Source organism: Lepidochelys kempii, chromosome 9 (genome assembly GCF_965140265.1).
Source record: "Lepidochelys kempii isolate rLepKem1 chromosome 9, rLepKem1.hap2, whole genome shotgun sequence".
Lineage (NCBI taxonomy): Eukaryota > Metazoa > Chordata > Testudines > Cheloniidae > Lepidochelys > Lepidochelys kempii.
Genome location: NC_133264.1, coordinates 48346992 through 48368315, shown reverse-complemented (window position 1 = coordinate 48368315; position 21324 = coordinate 48346992). Strand labels below are relative to the sequence as shown.

The following is a 21324-nucleotide window of genomic DNA, read 5'->3' as shown; positions in this document are numbered from 1 at the left end:
TACAGGGATGTCAAACGGGACCGGGAGCTACTATGAGCCAATTGCTGGGAGGATCTTCCTGAGTAAGGCGACCTCCTTCTTGGAGACAGGTGATGATGGCCCAGCAATCAGCTCTCTCTGATCCCTGATCGGTCCCATGATCAGTACCAGGCCCTCGGCGGTGACACATGCATAGGTCCCAACATGGGTTTTCCCAAGACTGGGGTACCACTGGAGCCAGTGTGGGTGGCACAAGGACCCTCAGGATCTCCTGAGCTGCTTGAAGGACTTCGGGTGTCAATGGCACCTGAAGCTAGCCAGGGCCTGCAATGCTACCTGGAGTCGCGGGCAAAGTATGGGATAGGTTGCACCACTCGACTTGCGCTAGGGTCTGACTTCCGGAAGGGAGCGTTGAGCTGCCTGGCACAGGTCTTGGCTCGTGCCCAGCCCTCTCCTTTCCCTTGCAGGAGGTAGGAGATGTTCCCCTCACAGTCTTTTTCGGGTTCTTGACTAGAGCCGTGGAGGAAGACAAGTGCCGGCTTGTGGACAGCGCCGGTGGAGCACTGTGCATGGAGGCCATGGTGCTCGGTGCACACTCGAACTCCTGTTCTGTTGCCAGAATGAGTGTCGACTCTATTAGGAGCACTTTTAGATGGATATCGCGCTCCTTCTTTGTCCTAGGTTTGAAGGACTTGCAGATACGACACTTATCGCTTATGGCCCCTCGCCTAAGCGCCTTAGGCAGCTGGTATATGGAGCACTGAGGGGCATAGGCCATTTGCAGCGATTGTAGGCTTAAAGCCTGAGGGATTGGGGCATGCTCCATCCCCCGGCTGAGTCCCGTTCGGGACTATGAGAACTTCAAGAACTACATCTCAGGATAACTAACTGTAACAACAACGATCTACAACTACACTACAAGTTCTACAGAGTTTGTATGAACAGAGAACGAGACAATGCTAGCTGAAGCAGCGGATGTTCCAGTACTGTCACTGGTGGCAAGAAGGAACTGAGGGTGGAGGGAGCTGGCAGCACCCCTTATACCGCAGCATGTACGCACCGCTCCGGGGATGCCAGAGTCAGTCCCCTACGGATACTGCTGAGGGAAAAACTTCTGGAACCGGTGCATGTAGCGAGCACACACACCTAATATGGAGTGAACATGAGCAATCACTCGAACAAGAACCTAAAGCTTCAGGGCACAAGCTAATCACTAATAGCTTGGGGTTAGGAAGAAACTAATCTATAATTATACATTATGTGATTTCTTACACTTCCTCTAAAAAACCTGGTACTGACCACTATTAGAAACAAGATACTGGATTAGATGGACCCTCTGGCCTTATCTGGTATACCAATTTCTGTGTTCTTCTGTGTTCGCAGATGCCTAAGGAGTGAGGATTGGCTGTAGGAACTTTACTGACCCTACCTGGCTTGATAGGGATTTCAGGTACTCTCCTCATCACATCACCACAAATTTTTCCTGCAGATTTTAGGTGTTGCTATGACACAGAAGCAGCTAACAAAGGGTTCACTATTCTGTGTCAGCAACCCCATTCATTACAATAAAAACATTGCTGTCATAGAATTTATCTATCTAGAATGTTGTGTGAGGTATCAAATGAAAGCTTATATAATACTGGTCATCATAAACACTGAGAGACATATGTACAGTTGATATGTAGAGAGTGATGTGTACATACTAAAAATATGTTGTAATCTGTATAACCAGGACAAGTTGCAACAGGTTTTTTTCCAGACAGGAGATAAGATGTCACATGTAAATTAAGCCAACATAACGGAAGCTCCATTTGCATGTGAAGTCTGGAGGAAAAACAGGTGAATGGGGATGGGGATGTGAAACCAAGAGTGGAGGGCACACTGGAGAACAAGCAGTGGTGGAGAAGAGTCTTGGCTGGGGATGCATTTCAAAAGGGGCATGGTGGTGATGAAAGATACATTTCACATTTTATTTATGGTACCAATTTTCTTCTAATTTGCAAACATTGTAAACTGCAGAACTGAGCAACACAGTTATGGTTTTTCCTTCAATACTTTTGTCCTTCAAGGACACATTTATAGGCAGGCCCATCAACAGAAATTCTGGGTGCCAGGGCTATCCCTAAGGGGGACAGGGCCCATGGCAGAAGTGACGAATCTGTCACTTCTGGGACTGCCCGTCACTCCTAGGCGTGCACGACCGCTCTGGGCCCCGCGGACCAGTGCGATTGGCCAGTGTGGTCTCGCGTGTCTAGGAGCCCTGCAGCTTGACCGGGCAATTTAAAAGGGCCCAGGGCTCCTGGCTGCCACCGCAGGCCCCCAGGCCCTTTTAAATCACCCGGGCCCCTGGGCAATTGCTCCCTTTGCCCCCACACACACACTTTGGTGGGCCTGTTTATAGGAAATAGGATAACATTACTTTCAAAAGAGACTTTCAGAAGAGACTTTCCACACTGGGAGAAATTGTCATGTTACACAAACTAATTTATCTTTCAGATTTTTTCATAGTTGTTTTGCCACATTTGTTAATTACTGAAGATATTTTACTACAATGTATAAAAACTCTTTTCCATTATCTATCATGCAGTAAGGTCATATTACTGAATTTGCATCACATCCACTTTCATAGTAAAAGACTGATACCACAAGCACAGAATCATGTTTTTTGTGCCTGATCAAGGAGGAAATCTAGGGTATTATTGGGGGAAAAAACACCCTCATTTTCAAAATGCAAACAAAGGGAACACAAAATATCGCTGGTGAAATAAACAGCTGGTTGTATATAAGGCCTTTTCTTTCAAGTGTCCTCTGGTTTGAAAAATTCCATTAAAATGAATTCTTATACAAAAAAATTTCTGTAAAAAGTTGCAAAAATCTTTAACAATTCTAAAAATGGGGATGGGAAAATTAATATTAAAGACTTCAGAGTGTTAAAAATATTGTTCTGGTCTAGACTGCAAAGGAACAACCAGTTGAGATCTGGCCCTTTGTATTTGAGTTAGCTGCTCTCCCATGCTATACAGCAGAGTGAAGGAAAAATCTTCAACACCTCTGATCACCTGGCATCAAAGGTATCTAGCTACCACTAATAATTCACTCAATTTTTTGACATGCAAGAAAATGACCAGAGAGGTAGTTTTTAAAATAAGAAAATCCTGTTAAAATTGCTAAATTTGGAAGTAAATTGGTATCCTATTATTTCAAAGTTGAGTAAAATAAATGCCTTTAAAATAATAACTGTATATTATACAATCATGTAGGCATGTCCACAATTTGTAGTACCAGAAGCTACAATAAAAACCCAACACAAACTCAAGGGATTTGCACATAAATTAACAAATCTTTACAAACAAGTACATACAATCATATTTGTTTGCACTTTAATGTCCTAAATTAATAGAAATTACTGTCTAAACTGTACAGCAAGAAAAGCACGATATAAATCCTGATTTATCGAAGCACTTAAGTAGATGCTTAACTTTAAGCATTGTGACAAAGTTCCTCCTCTACCTTGGTGGGTCTTGTGCTTACTGGCGGATTTGCTCGCCTCGGAGATTCACGGCAGCCCTCAGTTTCACCGTTTTCGTGAACCCAGTCCAGATCAACTTCTCCTATGTCTGACCAGGAGTTGGGAGGATTTGGGGGGAACCCGGGCCCGCCCTCTACTCCGGGTTCCAGCCCAGGGCCCTGTGGAATGCAGCTGTCTAGAGTGCCTCCTGGAACAGCTGTGCGACAGCTACAACTCCCTGGGCTACTTCCCCATGTCCTCCTCCCAACACCTTCTTTATCCTCACCATAGGACCTTCCTCCTGGTGTCTGATAATGCTTGTACTCCTCAGTCCTCCATCAGTACACGTTCTCACTCTCAGCTCCTAGCGCCTCTTGCTCCCACCTCCTCGCACGTGCACCACAAACTGAAGTGAGCTCCTTTTTAAACCCAGGTGCCCTGATTAGCCTGCCTTAATTGATTCTAGAAGCTTTTTGATTGGCTGCAGGTGTTCTAATCAACCTGTCTTGTTTCCAGAAGGTTCCTGATTGTTCTGGAACCTTCCCTATTACCTTACCCAGGGAAAAGGGACCTACTTAACCTGGGGCTAATATATCTGCCTTCTATCACTCTCCTGCAACCACCTGGCCCGACCCTGTCACAGCATGCAAGTATTCCTATTGAAAGTCAGTGCTTAAAAAGTTAAGCTTGTGATTAAGTGCTTTGCTGAATCAGGCCATACTTACTATACATCAACCTGTCACTTCTAGATCTCACTAGGCATTTCTGGTCTCAGGAAGCTATCATGAATCTTTTTCTCATTCCAGGATGAGAGGTAGCTTACTTTTTGTGAAGGAACTCTCCAGCTGCTACTGCAACCGGCCGGTGTGCTGAATACACCAAGTGATAAACATTCTCACAGTCTTCATTGGACAGAGCTTCTTCACTTCCACTGAAAAAGTCAGAAAGTAACACCTGAACCAAAACAAATGTTTAATTTCAGTTCCACCACCTCCCATAAGTAACTTTTATGATAGACAGTTTATATAAATACAGGGTTACCTGGGCCTCATCTAAACCCCACAGAAATTAATGGGACATTAACTTCAGTGGGCTTTGGATTAGGCCCCAAAAATTTTTAAACACTTCACCACCAAAAAAACCCCACCTTTGAGTTAAAGTGGCTGCTTCTTATGAATGTAGCACACTAGGAAATGGTTAAACATTTTCTTAGAACTAAAAATGTTGCCATTCAAATTTAATAATTTGCCAATATTTTAAGAGGCTTCTTTTGGGGAAAAAAATCTAAAATTGTGCTTCTATTGAAGTGTACACATTTCAGAATTTACCAAAATAGTTACAACTAATGCAGTAGTTCAGACTGAGAATGCATTGTAAATGTTCATTTAGACTTGAACATTAATTTCTCCCAGAAAATTTATTTTGGGCTGAGATGCCACACACATAGATTCAGCCAAAGATAAACTATTTTTGGAAAGTGGGCTCAAAATCCATTTAACCTTTCTGAGATAACCATTAAAAAACCCTGAACTTAAAATCAAAACCAAAAGAGTGATCTAATCACAATACCTTTTGCACGAAGATAAAACTCGTGGGGCCAGAATCTCCATTTTCAGCTATCCCCTTTGCACTGCTCTGGATTGCTGTAAATGTTCAGCTCAGAACTCCTTGGTAGTGGGAAGAGGGGAAGGCAATGCGCACCTGCCCCCAACACTCTCATATAGGGATGGGGCGGAGCTCTTGCTTTGTCAATCCTCAACTATTATTTGGGGTCTAAATCATGATTTTTCCTCTCTTGAGATTGGCAACATTGTTGATGATCCATAGAGTGTAAGGCTAGAAGGGACCACTAGGTCATCTGATCTGTATATCACAGGACAAAGCATTCCACACAGACTACCCCTGGGGCACTCTATCATGGGAAGCAGTGACTATAAAAAAGATTTGGGGCTTCTGATGGATAATCAGCTGAGCATGAGCTCCCAGTGTGACACTGTGGCAAAAGGGCTAATGGGATCATAAGAACTAAGAATGGCCATACCGGGTCAGACCAAAAGTCCATCTAGCCCAGTATCCTGTCTTCCGACAGTGGCCAATGTCAGGTGGCCCAGAGGGAATGAACAGCTAATCATCAAATAATCCATTCCCTGTCGTTCATTCCCAGCTTCTGGCAATGCATAAACAGGGGAATCTGGAGAGGAGTAGAGAAGTTATAATTGTATTTGGCATTGGTGTGACCACTGCTGGAATACTGTGTCCCGTTCTGGTGTCAACAATTCAAGAAGTATGCTGATAAACTGAAGAGTGTTCAGAGAAGAACCACAAGAACGATGAAAGGATTAGAAAAACAGCCTTATAGTGATAGACTCAAAGAGCTGAAGCTATTTAGTTTCACAAAGAGAAGAATACGGGTGACTTGTTTACAGTCTCTAAGTCTCTACATGGGGAACAAATATTTAATATCGAGCTCTTCATTCTAGCACAGAAAGGTAGAACATGATACATCTGGAAGTTGAAGCTAGACAAATTCAGACCGGAAATAAGGTATAAATGTTTAAAGTGAGAGTAATTAACTATTGGAACAACTTACCAAGGGTCATGGGAGATTCTCCATCACAGACAAGGTCACGGTGGATTCTCCATCACTGACCATTTTTAAATCAAGATTGGATGTTTTTCTAAGAGATATGCTGTAGGAATTATTCTGGGAAGTCCTACGGCCCGTGTTACGTAGGAGATCATACTAGGTGATCACAACGGTCCTTTCTGGCCTTAGAATCTACAAATCTGTACTGAATCCAATAACTTGTGTTTGATTAACCTGTATCTTCCAGACAGATAACCAGTTTTGATTTGTAGGCATCAAGAGATGGAGAATCCATCACTTCCGTGATATTTGATTCCAGTGGTTAATCACCTTAATTGTTCAAAAGGTGTGCCTAATTTTTAATTTGAATTTGTCTGTGTTCACCTTCCAGCCACTGGGTCTTGTTATGCCTTTCTCTGATAAAAAGCCTGTAAGTACACAAAAAGAAAAGGAGTACTTGTGGCACCTTAGAGACTAACCAATTTATTTGAGCATGAGCTTTCGTGAGCTACAGCTCACTTCATCGGATGCATGCCGTGGAAACTGTAGCAGACTTTATATATACACACAGAGAATATGAAAAAATACCTCCTCCCACCCCACTGTCCAGCTGGTAATAGCTTATCTAAAGTGATCACCAGGTGGGCCATTTCCAGCACAAATCCAGGTTTTCTCACCCTCCACCCCCCCCACACAGATTCACTCTCCTGCTGGTGATAGCCCATCCAAAGTGACAACTCTTTACACAATGTGCACTCTCCTGCTGGTGATAGCCCATCCAAAGTGACAACTCTTTACACAATGTGCACATTGTGTAAAGAGTTGTCACTTTGGATGGGCTATCACCAGCAGGAGAGTGAATCTGGGGGGGGGGGGTGGAGGGTGAGAAAACCTGGATTTGTGCTGGAAATGGCCCACCTGGTGATCACTTTAGATAAGCTATTACCAGCTGGACAGTGGGGTGGGAGGAGGTATTTTTTCATATTCTCTGTGTATATATAAAGTCTGCTACAGTTTCCACGGCATGCATCCGATGAAGTGAGCTGTAGCTCACGAAAGCTCATGCTCAAATAAATTGGTTAGTCTCTAAGGTGCCACAAGTACTCCTTTTCTTTTTGCGAATACAGACTAACACGGCTGTTACTCTGAAACCTGTAAGTACACAGTATTTTCACTCTGTAAAGGTAGCTGTACACTGTAATCAAGCCATTTATCAATCTTTTTGATAAGCTGAACTGATTGAACTTCTTTAAGTCCCTCATTGTGAGGATTTTGGGAGGGGGTGGGGGTGGCTCTTTTCGACACACTCTCCAGTTTTTCAACATCATTTTAAAATGTGGACACCAGAACTGTATGCATTATTCCAATATCTGTCTCACCAATGCTGTATACAGAGGTAAAATTACTTCCCTACTTCTACTCATTACTCCCCTATTTATATATCGCATGATTGTATTAGCCCTATTTGCCACAGCATTACACTGGGAGCTCATGTTTAGTTGCTTGTCCACTATGACCTCTAAACACATTTCAGAGCCACTGCTTCGGAGCATATAATCCCCCATTCTGTAGGTATTACCTTCCTTGCTACAAGCTGTATGACCTTGCATTTGGCTGTATTAAACCAAACTTTGTTTGCGTGGGCCCAGTTTACCAAGTGACCCAAATCACTATGGATGTGTCTACACAGCAAAGAAAAACCTGCAGTTGGTCCATGCTAACTGACTCGGGCTTGTGGGACTGTTTCATTGCTGTATAGACTTCTGGGCTTGGGTGGGATCCCAGGCTCTACGACCCTGCAGGGTGGGAAAGTCCCCGAGCCTGGACTCCATCCCAAGCTCGGAAGTCTACAAAACAATGAAAGAGCCCTGCAGCCCAAGCCCCACAAGCATGAGGCAGCTGGCATGGGGCAGCCATGCGTTTTCCTTTGCTGCATAGATGTACCCTCAGTATGTCTGTCCTGTCCTCATAATTGTTTACCAGTCAACCAATCTTTGTGCCAGTTACATATTTTATCAGCAGTAATACTATGCTTACTTCCAGATCACTAAAGAAACATGGAATAGGCTACTGATCTTTGTGGAACCCCACTATAAACACCCTCATTAAATGAAGATTCTGCATTAGTTACTTTTTGATATCTATCGGTTATCTAGTTTCTAACGTGTGCTTTACTGATACTGCATAGTACTAATTTTTAATAAGAATGTCATGTGGTAGTAAGTCAAATACATCTACACAATTAACTTCATCAACCAAACTTGCAGTCTCATCAAAGAATGAAATCAGGTTTGTCTGACAAGCCCTATTTTTCATAAAACCATCTTGACTAGCATTAATTATATGCCTGGCCTTTAATTTTTTTATCACTTGAATCCTGTATCAATTTTTCCATAATTTTGTCCAGGACTCATGTCACTGGCCTATAGTTAGCTGGGTCATCCCAATTGTCCTTTTTGAATACTTGCACAAGGTCAGTTCACTTCCAATCTTCTGAAATTTCCCCAGAATTCCAAGATTAATTAAAAATTAACATTCACGGGCCAGAGATCTCTAGCCAACTCTTTTAGGACTCCTAGGTGCAGTTATCCAGGCAGGCTGATTTAAAACATTTATCCCTAGTAGATGTTTAATATCTTCCTTAGTTACTAATGGATTGGGAAGTATGTCATCATCCTCATACGATATGGATAGGCTTGACAGATTTCAATTTTAATAGATATCTGTTGGTAAAGGTCAATTTCAGCTGACACAATGAGATCAATGAAAAAATATCAAATGGTAACAGTCAGTGTGCCTGCAGGGATTGTGTGTCACCTGCCATGCAGGAAGCTTTCTACAACTCTGATGTCACGGCCTACTCGCTCGCTCACTCACTAGCCAGAAGCTGTCACAAGAATGAGTGAGCGGGTCTGTGACAGCGGGGTTATAGAGGGCTCCCTGCATGGCCACAGGGCAGGTGACACCTGATTCCTGTGGGGACAAGGTGCAGGGAAAGGCTGCAGTCCTGGTAGGGCAGAGCAGATACCTCTGGCCAAGACAGCAAGGAGGGGAAGCAAGATGAGCCACTGGTCAGGGGGAATTACTTAATGGCTCCTGGTGTAGGGTAGGGAGCTCTCTTCAGCCCCCTCTCACTCATCAGCTGGGAATAGCTCTTGCACTTCAGGCTGGTGAGTGAGTGAGGCACTGTTCACATCCTGACTCAGCAGAGCAGAAAATCCTGGCCAGGACCACGAGGAAGAGGAGTCATCATTGTCCCCAGCTGCAGAGGTGGCTGACCCACTGCTGAATGACTCTGTGCCCACCTCCACGGACAGAGACTTGTCTTCCTTTTCACAGCCCTGGCAGGGAGGGCTCTGTTCTGACCCTGCAGCCTTCCCCGCATCTTGCGCCTCCAGGGATCAGGTGTCACCAATCAAGAGGTAAGTCCTCTGCAACTCTGATGTCATGGCCCTGCTCCATCACTCACCAGCCAAAAGCATGGGAATGGTCCCGGAGCCATAACTGTTCAGCAGCTGGGTGGCCTCCCCGTGACTAGGGGCTTGTCCTCCTCTTTACAATCCTGACTAGGGGCCTCTGCTCCTCTGAGCCAGGACCACAGCCTCCCTTACTCTGGAGCCCTGGTGTCATGCCCCACAGCTGCACTGGGAACTCTCCCACTGGCAGAGATGCCCTAACCCCAATCCCACCCCCCCCCACAACTCTAAAATAAAATAGTTAAAAATAGGGGGGGGAAATCTTAAAAATAAAAATTGATAAAAATGGTCAAAATTAGGAAAAAAAAGTAAAAATCAAGCTATGCCACCCCTAGATATGGGTACATCATCATCCTGCTACTTTCCAAATAGAAAACACAAATATTTATTCAACATTCTGCTTTTTCTGCATCATTAACAATTCTACCCTCTCCATCTAATAATGGACCTACACTATTGCTATTATTTCCCTTTTTCCCAATATATTTTTAAAACTCCTTATTGTCCTTAGTCCTGCCAGCCAGAGATTTTTCCCTCATCTCTTTCATTTCCCTTATGTATTTTCTGCACATCATAACTTCTAATTTATATTGATTGCTATCTATTTCCCAGCCCTAGAGAGCCAAGCAACACTTCTCACAGCTTTCATACATTCTGGATTATTCTCAAACCCTGTTTCTATGCTCCACACCCAGACAGATGTGGAAGCCTCAATGTTATCCTCCAGTGAAAATCTTAGACACTTATTACCAATCTCCTACGTTATCCCCACTCACGTTACAAGTTTTGAACCCCTCTCTTAGCTCTAGAAACCTATTTGGATTTTTCATCAAGGACCTGATCCAAATCTCAATGAAGTCAGTAGAAAAATTCCTACTTAATTCACTGGGCTTCTGACCCAAAGGACAAGCCTCATGAAACATTCCTCCTAGCAGCAAAAACCTGCTTGATCTCTCCTGTTATCATACAGTCAAGACCATGGCTTACCTCATACTGCCTTAATCCTCCCTATCCCAGTTTTCAAGCAAAGTTTCCTTCCCTAGATACAAACCAGGGAATTTAACATGAAGTATTCTCTGAAGTAAGTATCTTTACTTCAGAGTTAAGGTTAAACTAAAGAAATCTAAACATGTTGAGGTATATTAACAAACTAATTATCAGATTTCTTTGAAAATTCATTCTATACTTATACTTTGAGTGCCATAAATCTGGAAACAATTCACTGTATCATTATCATTTAACAGAGATGCTTAATCCTTACTTCAACCTTAACTGTAGAGTTGTGCCCAGAATTGTCATCACAATTTTGGGGAATTAATTTTTTTTATTGAATTTTCAAAAAATTTAGATAATGTGCCATCAGTTTGTTTTATGTAAATCATGATCTTTATTTTTTTCAGATATTACAGTGACAGCACACAAACATCATAATATTTTGAAAAGTCATTTTTCTTGAATTATAACAAGTATTGGTCTCAATTCAATATTGGGCACTTTCAAGGATGAGAACTTTCGGTTCTGCCAGACATGAACACACAAACAATATTACATACTGAAATTTTTTTTTTTAAATTAGGGATTTTCAGTGTGTATTTAACAAAAACATATCTTCCATTTTATGCTTCAGTGTGTTTTTTTTTAATCGACACTACAGTTTTTCTTCATTCATGTATGCGCATAAACAGATGCAGCATTTTATATTATGAAATATATTCTTAAATTTGGAAATTTCCTCTTGTGTTTTTGTATCTTTGACTTGAAAACAGAACAGAATTAAAGTTGCAAAGTTAAGGTTACCAGAGCATATCCTGACTTTAATGTGGTTAAATTCTCAGTTGAACTTCGCACGCAAGTAGCTTTTGGCATTTAAAAGAAAAAAAGAACAGAGAACATAGTTAAAATGATCTGCTTGTACCGTCAGTCTATTTTGCCAGTCTGGATTTGTTTGTAACAGTGGATACACTGAAACTACTGACACCAAGGAGTTAGTAAATTTCTGAATTTCACCAGGGTATTTTTATGCAGCCATTTATCCTATTCCAACTTCTCCAAAAATTGCTCAGTGAAATTATGACATTTAATCCACCTTCAGTGTTATAAGTCCTTCATAATACGCATGAGAAATCTAAACCTGATACATATTACTGGCAAAAGTGCTTCTCATAGTGAATTATGCTAGCTTTGAAAAATACTCACTGAAGTATTAGAGTGACTAATCGAATGGCTTCCACAGCAACATCATATTCCTTATCAAGTGTCATTGATACAATGCGATCCTGAAAAGTAGTTGTATTAGAATGACAACACACACACAACGTTTTCAGAAAATGAATATTTAAGTTACAAAATAAACAGTCTTTGATGGACATACCTTTCCACAGAAACATGATAACCATCTGACTTCTCTAGAACATGCTAAGTTCATCTAGTACAATGTGCCTTCGTGGTGATAGATATGTCAGGTTCTGTATGTCCTGAATTTAACACTGTACATGCAACAGGAATGGGAACATGTGTCAAGGAACTTTCCCCTCCTACCATCCCATGCAGATGTCAGGCAAACTCAGGCTGGGGAACTGAGGCACTACTCTGAGCTAGTGTCTCCTCAGTACCAGCCTGCTGAAAGGGGATTGGCTTGGGCTGGATGAGGGCATGGCTGTGGCCCCAATTTCTTTCCTTCACAATGACCAACAGAGCTTCAGTAGTGCATTTGGGGCAGGGTGTATGCATGTGAAAAGGAGCACTGTGCAGAGAATCTCACCTGAAGCAGCTGCTGCAGCATGGCCCTTTGCATGCCCGTGACTTAAGCCACCATCTGGCCTCAATAATTATCCTACATGCCTTCCATAAGAAATGTGAGGAATTTGGTGGTACAACTATGGATTTTCCTTCTCTCTCTCTGTCAGTGGTGGATTAGCCACCGGACCAACAGGGCCCATGCTCAGGGGCCCTGGCCAACTGGAGGGGCCCCAGAAAAATGGGCACCTACACACATCACCCAGCGCTCCTACCGGGGAGTGGAGTCAGGGCAGGGGAGCTTGCCCCACTCTGCCTGCCTGGTGCTCATGAGGGGGAAGCCTCTGAGCCACGACCCTGCTCCCCGGCAGAAGTGCCAGGAGGGTGGAAGGAAGCCTCTGCACCCTGACACAGCTCCCCAGCAGGAGTGCTGGGTGGGGGCAGGACAAGCCCCTGCACTCTGACCACATTTCCCCAGCAGCAGTGCGGGGAGGGGGTGGGAATGGGACTGCAGGCTGAAGGGGTGGGGAGGGGCCCCCACTTGCTCTGGTCCAGGGCCCCACTAATCCGTCTCTGCTCTCTGTGAACACAAGCAGACCAATAGCCAATTCAATGGCAGGATTTTCAAGCTTTTGAGGAGTTCCTCTACTGGTTCCTTACTTTCCTTTCCCAGTTTGATTTCTTTCAGCTTGAAACAAACACCCTCCTTGTCTGCAGAGATGTCTGTTGATCCCTGGAACACAATTTCTTTTGGGTCTTGATACATTGTTCAAGCAACAGAAAAACTGGGGACATAATTTTCTGAGACTTGGCTTACTCTAGAACAGACCTTGGGTTTTGTGAAATGCTACTCTTAAAATACCTGGGCTGAGAAAGAACAGAAGAGAGCTAACTAAAAGGAATGAAAGGGGGACTAGGGAGTGAAATTAAGAATGGCCATGAATTGAGCAAATCAATTCCTGGTCCCCACGCCCTTCCAGAATTTCAAGGGACAATGGCTCTAAGTACCCAAAAGCATAAGCTGATATCTGCACATTTAACCTGTGATGCTTAGTAAAAATATTTAAGGTGTGTCAAGTGACTGCCCTAAAAAGTTTGTTAATGGAAGCATTGCCTCTTGCTGATCGTGCTTCAGGAGAGTGATCCTTGATCCTAATGGGACAAGGTATCTCTGTTATATCTAGATGCTCCTAAAGATTGTTTGGCGCCTACAAAGAGAAGAAAACAGTGGAATGATTTTCCAGAAAGGAGATTTCCTTTCCAAATACAATTTGAAAGTTCTGTGGAAGTCCAGAGTGAGTAAGAGTTTCTTTTTGTGAAGTACTGTTAAGGGCATAAGCTTGGAAAACAAATATTTTGTATTAAGTGGGAAATGCAGTGACATCTTTGGTAGGAAACTGGGATAGATATGACAAACCATCTTGTCCTTAGTGGTTAGATGTAAGGCAAGAGACCTCAGTGCTGCTAGTTTCCTCTTAGTCCTGGCCAAGGAAATGGCCACTAAGAAAATAATCTCAGGGAAAGGGAAATTCAAATCTACTGTCCTCAAAGGATCAAATGAAAGTTCACATAACCTCTAACAGCAAATTTTAAATACCACAATATCATGGGCCACTGTTGGGGGAGCTAAAGAACTTCTGATGGTGGTGATGAATGTCTTGCAGGCCAATAAATGGCTCAAAGTTCCAATATATTTACAGGGAGAATAACCTCCCATGTCATCCATAACTCCTGAGCATGAATGCATCCCAGATGTGCACCGAAGCCCATGATTCATATAATCTGCTAGAAGAGTCAACGCTGAATCCCTTTGCAGATGTTCTGGAGAGCCATCCACCAGCCTAGGATTGGAAGCACTCATATAGGTGTGCAAATCAACATGCCTGTTTGAACAGTATACTGAGAAAAGGCCTGCAGGCCTCTGAGGTGAAGTCAGGCATGCTCAGTCATGTGCACCTCAAGTTGGAGGTAAGAATGTCCTGTTAACCTCAAGTGCAACCTGAGGACTTTACAAAGGGTGACTATGGACTGGAACCCATCTGTCAGAAAGTAAGCTATCGCCATTGTGGCATCAAGATCTGCCCCCATGGAATATATTTGTTGTGTTGGTAGTAATACTGATTTCTCTACCTTTAATTTCAGCCCAGATAAGAGAACAGATCTCTGATCATGAAGATGCTGTTTTGGACTTGTCCCTTTGACGTTCCTTGGACTAGTCAATTATCTCAGTATTTGAACAACAGTATAATGAAGGTGGCCTGCTACCACTGTCATACACTTTGTAAACACCCTATGGGATAGAATCATAGAATATTAGGGTTGGAAAAGACCTCAGGAGGTCATCTAGTCCAATCCCCTGCTCAAAGCAGGGCGAACACCAACTAAATCATCCCAGCCAAGGCTTTGTCAAGCTGGACCTTAAAAACCTCTAAAGATGGAGATTCTACCACCTCCCTAAGTAACCCATTCCAGTGCTTCATCACCCTCCTACTGAGGACAGACTGAAGGGCAGCACTGTGTACTGTTAGTGTGTGTTCCCGACTATGATTCAAAGATATTTTTTGTGGCCGGATGTATTGTCACATGAAGGTAAGCATTAAGCAAACTGAATATAGCACACCAGTTGCCAATCTCCAAAGAAGGAATGATAGATGTGAAGGTAACCATCCTGAAATTTCATTTTCTTGATGGATCCATTCAGTTTTCTCAAATCCAAAATGGACCTCAGATCACCTCCTATACTGGGAATCAGGAAGTAATGGGAATAGAAACCTTTCCCTCTCTGCTGGTAAGGAACTTCCTCTATTGCTCCCAATTCCAAAAGAGACTGCACATCCTGAAGTAATACAGCTTCGTGAGATGAGTCCCTGAAAAGGAACAGGGATGGTGGGGAAAGGGAAGGAAGTGAATTGGATGATGTATCCTTCCTTCACATTGCTACCCAATTCGTAAACATGTATTGAGACACCTTCATTTGAAGGCTTGCAGTGATAGAGGCCTTTCTACCATATAAGTCTAATATCTTATGTTTTTTGCCCTTTTCGGCAGCCCTAGACTGAGTCTGCCTTCAGTGCTCATTAGCCACAGTGACTATCTAGGGTTTTGGTACAGGATGGCTGAAAAAATAATCAAATTCCTGCTGAGGAACTTGATAAAGTCTGTCCACATATCTCGCAGTGGGTGGTACAGATTCTGGGGCCTGCCATAGGGTTTTAGCACAGTCTAACAGGGACTCATTAATGGGAAGGGCAACCCTTCCCAGGGCTGCAGTCTATAAAATGTCAAAAAGTTTGTGAGGGTTGTCCAGCAGAACCCCTGCTGGCACAAATGTTAATATGGCCACCCTCCTCCTAAGATCGGAAAAGATCTTAAATGCTTCAGGAGGAGATGAAAACTCCAGCAAATGGTCTCATCAAGCAAAAATGAAGACATATATGGTAGAAAATGTGTGGGTTTCTCCCTCAGTTCATTAGTCAGTTCTACGTTGGGGATAGGTGACAAACCAGGAGAAGGTCTTCCCTGACTGGAACAGGTACAGGAGAAGGTGACTTTCTCTTAGTCCAGGGTCTGCACAATCTATGGTGGAGGGCTGGAACAACCCTGTAAGGGTAACACTCTTGCTCCATGTCACAGATGGAGTCCTTCAAATATCATCTATCAGGAGAGCTAAAAGGCCTTTTAGGAGAAACACCTTGTCATGCTCCAAATCTGAAACTGTTTTGATGGAGGTCTTAGCATGGGCAATGCATGCTATTGCACCAGCAGCACTGATGCTAAAGCTAGATTTGCTGACCCTGGTGGAAGCAGCTGTGGAAGGTGAAATGCTGACTGATATCCAGACTATGTTGATGGTGCCAATATTACAGGCAGTGCTACAAAGTACACAGTGCCAACAGCGTTTTTGTAGATGAAGCCGGTGCTATTAATAATACCTCATGGTGCAATACTGGAGAGTCAGGCACAAGAAGGCATAATAGGTCTTTTGCTGTGAAGAATGCCTATCAACATTGAAGTTACTGATATTGGAGGTATGTGCTCCTCAGACTGAAAAAGTGATACCAAACTCAATGATGGCCAAAAATGATGGCTTTCAGCATTCTGAGGAGGTCACGGGAGAAGAAGAGGAGAATCTTTTTTCTCACGATTTTGGTTTGGGGGCTGGAGCAACTAGAGGTGCACTCCTCATCGAAGAAGTCTCCATCCTCTCATGGTCAGGGTAAGGCTCTGAAAAGGGATGCAGCACCTGCCTTTTCTAGTAAACGTACTTTAAGGTTGAAGTTCCTTTGCTTTTTTTTGTTGTTGGAAAAGAGAGGTACATATTGAATATTTGTCCTTAACATGTTCCTGATCTGAACAAACTAGACAACACAAGTTTATTACTCACAGGAATCATGGCCCTGCAAATGGCACACTGCTCAAATCCTGAGGATCTCTGCATAGAGAGACCAACCCCCAGCGCAACCTAAATAAATTAACACTAAACACTATCAGAGAGACATGGCGGGTGAGGTAATACCTTTTATTGGACCAACTTCTGTTGGTGAGAGGGACAAGCTTTCAAGCCACACAGAGCTCTTCTTCAGGTCTAGGAAAGGAACTCCCAGCAACACAGCAAAGTACGAGGTAAAACATATTGTTTAGCATAAGTAGTTAGTAAAAGATCATTCAAGGGACCAAAAAAACCTGATGACGGCCTCCAACACAAAAACAAACAAGAAATCATCACATGCTCCCATACACTAGAGGGAAAAACAAAACCCAGGAATGCTACCTGGAAATCACAAGAAATCCAAAACTATATATATATATATATATATCAACTATATATATATATATATATATATAAAAAACCCTAAAAAAACTGATGACAGTCTCCAACACAAAAACGAACAATAAAAGATATTACCTCACCCACCTTGCCTCTCTAATATCCTGGGACCAACATGGCTACAACTACACTGCATTAAACATTATCAACAACTATTTATAAAGGTTTTGTAGAAGCTGGCTAACAAGGAAAAACAAAGCTCAAGAGCAACAGGAAGCATCAACTCTCACCATGGACAGTGAGAAAGAACTGAGTGGGAGGTGGCAGCCACACCCCTTTTATACTCCAGCTCCACATGTGAGCATAGCAGAGGTGCATGTGTCACTAATACTGCAGGCAACAGTCTCTGACCTGAATGCATTGGACGCACATACATCTGTACAGTGGAGAGTGTGAATGTGTGTTTGTGTGAATGTTCCCATAGTTAATTTATTACTGCTTTGATGGTTCCAGAAGGACTTTGTACCTACCGAATTAAAAATATGTCAATGGCTATAACTTTAGCCAGATTGTTCCAAAGGGTCTTAATACCGCAGGCACATAAAAGCTTAGGCCTGTGTCACATGATGTGCATAATTCTTTCCCACTCCCCTCCCCAGATGCCATGTAGGATGACATCTTGGGCTGGTTATAGCGTGGCTCTGCCTTGAATTGTTTTCTGGCGAGCACTACAGAAAAGTTATTTTTCATTTAAATTATTTTTTCATGACATTTTATTAAATTAGCCCATCTGCCTATTAGCTATTATAAAAAGACCGTGTGTTTTATAACTAAATAAGGTATATGGTAAATCCCAGCAATTCCATCACCCAGTCAGAAACAACCTATTAGGTTGTCCTTTCAAAGAATAGTGTGGAATCATTCCAGAGAAGTACCCTTGGATGAACATTTTACATTACTGATTAACATACTGCATGTTAATTTCAATTATAATGACATTTATGGATGTAGATATTGCCTTATTGGGGTGTGCCCTGAGGTCAGTCAGTCATTCATGCTCTCACACACTTTCATTAAAGAGTTATCTTCACGGCATCCCTTTCGATATTAATCTATGAATTATATTATATTAGAAAGTGTGTGTGTGTGTGTGTGTGTGTGTGTGTGTGTGTGTGTATATATATATATATATATATATATATATACACACACACACACACACTCTTAGAGAGAGAGTATATATATAATATATATATAATATATGAAAGTAAATATTATAGTACATGGGAAAACCTTCAATGAGCCCTAAAATTCACTGAGATTAAAATATAAAAATCATAGGATTATTTGGTAATGTGAGAGGACAAGTGGGAAAGAAAGAATCATGCCCAGATCTAGTGATATATGTTTGATAAATAACTTCAAAAATAAATGTGCTCGTATCACCCTCATAAATTTCATTCAGAAATATTTCTGCTTCTGAAATAAGTCACATTTCTTTAATTTAAAAGACCAAGAGCCCCTTTCCTACTGAAAACATGATAGTTTCACCACTGTAGCTGGACAGTCCCCATGAAAAGAACTTAATCAGTGGCAGAAGCAGGTGAGTCTCCTTCACATAATTTAATGCACATGACTTAAGAGAAGTGAAACAACTAGATAGATGAGACACAATTCTACAGTTCTATAGTCTTTTCAAAAATCACATTTCCTCTTTCTACTCTTACCTTGAATCTGTTAGTGAATAGCTCCAGTTTAGGGAACAACTCTCTGTTGGTGTACAGACTCTGTAGAGCTTTCAAACACTTCAACCTCACTTCACCTTGCTAAAGAAAAACACACTAAGATTAGCCAAAATATCCTAATGAAACGCACATGAAGATTAAGTAGCATCCACCTAGTAATCTCTAGTTTTGTTATTCATTTAAAATTCTATGTAAATAAGTTACCAAAACCAACATCGTTAAACAATCTAGCAGTTAAATTAAAATGTATAAAAATAATAGGGAATGTTCTACAAAAACAAGTGTTATAATTCTTCTGCTTCTCTATACAGAAAAGACCCATCCTGCACCACCGAAGTTTATGGAGGCAGGACTGAGTGCAAAGTTGGCTTCTAAAAGTTCTTTCAGTTGATGTTGAAAACAAAACAAACAAACAAAAAAACTGAAAACCAGGAAAAAAAATATAAAAATAATTTGAAACTCTTGTCTGTTGGGGTATCTAAGGGTTAAGTAAAGACCGGGGTAACTGCTATCATGGTAATGGGGAGTAAGGCACAGGCAAGCACTATTTCTTCGCTTGATAGATGAAGTTGCCATCCTTTTCCTTCTGCTTGTTAAGGATAGATAAGTGTTGCAGCTGCATAAGGAATATGGTTGTCTGAAGGATACCCTTTGCGTGAAGAAGTGTTATCTCCCCCATCCTTTCCTCTCCTGGCTACATCAACGAGCTCAGGGTCATGGCCCCTTCCTCCCTCCCCTGTGAACTGCTGATTAAGGGAACTTGTGGCTACAATTACTGCAAAGAAATGTATCTGCAAGGTAAAAATATCTGTATAATATGCTTAATGCTGTAAACAGGGGTGAGTATAATTATATTCAGTATATAGCTATTAATATTCACTATATAGGCATTCATATTATTAAATAAGGGTTTTGGGGGGCATTGTAGTAATGTGGGTATTTACATATTAACTTAGATAAAAGAGTGTGATATGATTAATTTGGGGCTTACTCGACAATTGGGTCGAGGGGAACAAGTACCGCAATAAAGAAGTCCGTTTACTCACTCCACCTCTGGGTCCTCCTGCTCCTGCTTTCCATCTCTAACAATGTCTTCTGAAGATGTACACTGAATATGCAAAAGATTGACCCCCCTAGTGAATTTTTTCTCTTTACAATATGAAAGGCTGATCTGACTTTGCTCCATGTTGTGATCTTGGAGAACAGCCATTAGCAGGGGGCATCGGTCAGCTTGTGCAAAATTTCCACAAGTACCGATCTCTTCTCAATGCCTTTTCAAACACACTGTATGGTAAACAAAGCTAAGAAATATAAAAAAGAAAAACCCATCATCTCTAACTCTGAGGAGATGGGGGGTAGATAAGCGCCAGTCTAGTGAACCTATCTATCATCAGGAAACAAACTACAGTTAATCAAATGCACCAGGTTCTGGCAAAAAAGTTATCCGCAAAGATTTATAAGCTCTAAGAATCCATGGTGAAAAATACCATGTGTAGGCAATGAAAAGGTTATAATTGGGAATTTACTGCTTAAAAATTCATAATACAGTGTACCTAAGTAAAAATATCATAGAATCATAGAAACGTAGGGCTGGAAGAGACCTCCAGAAGTCATCAAGTCCAGTCCCCAGAGCTATGGCAGGACCAATTAAACTAAGAACATAGCTGACAGGTGTTTCTCCAAACTATTTTTAAAAAGCTCCAATGATGGGGATTCCACAACCTCCATTTGAAAGCCTATTCCAGATCTTAACTATCCTTTAAGTTAGAAAGTTTATCCTAATATCTAACCTGAATTTCCCTTGCTGCATATTAAGCCCATTACTTCTTGTCCTAATTTCAGTGGACATGAGGGACAACTGATCACTGTCCTCTTTATAACATGTTAGAAGACTGCTATCACGTTCGTTCTCCGCCTTCTTTTCTCAAAACTAAATGTGCCCAGTTTTTTTAATCTTACCTGGTTTTCTAAATCTTTTATCATTTTTGTTGCTCTCCTTTGGACTTGCTCCAATTTTTCCATATCTTTCCTAAAGTGGGGTGTCCAGAATTGGACATAGTACTCCAGCTGAGGCCTCACCAGTACCGAGTAGAATGGGACAATTACCTCACATGTCTTACACACAAGACTCCTGTTAATACACCCAGAATGATATTAGCCTTTTTCACAGCCACATCACACTGGTGACTCATTCAGTTTGTGATCCACTAGAACCCCCAGATTCTTTTCAGCAGTACTACCACCTAGCCAGTTATTCCCCATTTCATATTTGTGCATTTGCTTTTTTCTTCCTAAGTGAAGTACTTTGCACTTGTCTTCATTGAATTTCATCTTGTTTAATTCAGACCAATACTCCGATTTGTCAAGTAATTTTGAATTCTAATCCTGTCCTCCGAAGTGCTTGTAATCCCGCCCATCTTGGTGTTATCTATAAATTATAAGCATACTCTCCACTCCATTAACCAGGTCATTAATGAAAATATTAACTAATACCAGACCCAGAACTGCCCCCGGGGGCCCCACTA

General features: G+C 42.0%; 1 protein-coding gene across 9 annotated transcripts in view; it reads right to left on the bottom strand.

The window, feature by feature from the left end:
• The window catches only part of STAG1 (STAG1 cohesin complex component), a 380157-nt gene that overhangs the window by 163589 nt on the left and 195244 nt on the right, over nt 1-21324 (bottom strand). For all 9 annotated transcript variants that reach the window (XM_073360216.1, XM_073360223.1, XM_073360219.1 and 6 more), the window contains 3 exons: nt 18782-18880; nt 11747-11826; nt 4311-4418 (listed from right to left, as the gene is read on the bottom strand). In XM_073360216.1, the coding sequence (XP_073216317.1) occupies nt 4311-4418; nt 11747-11826; nt 18782-18880 (287 nt within the window). The remainder of the gene's footprint in view (nt 1-4310; nt 4419-11746; nt 11827-18781; nt 18881-21324) is intronic.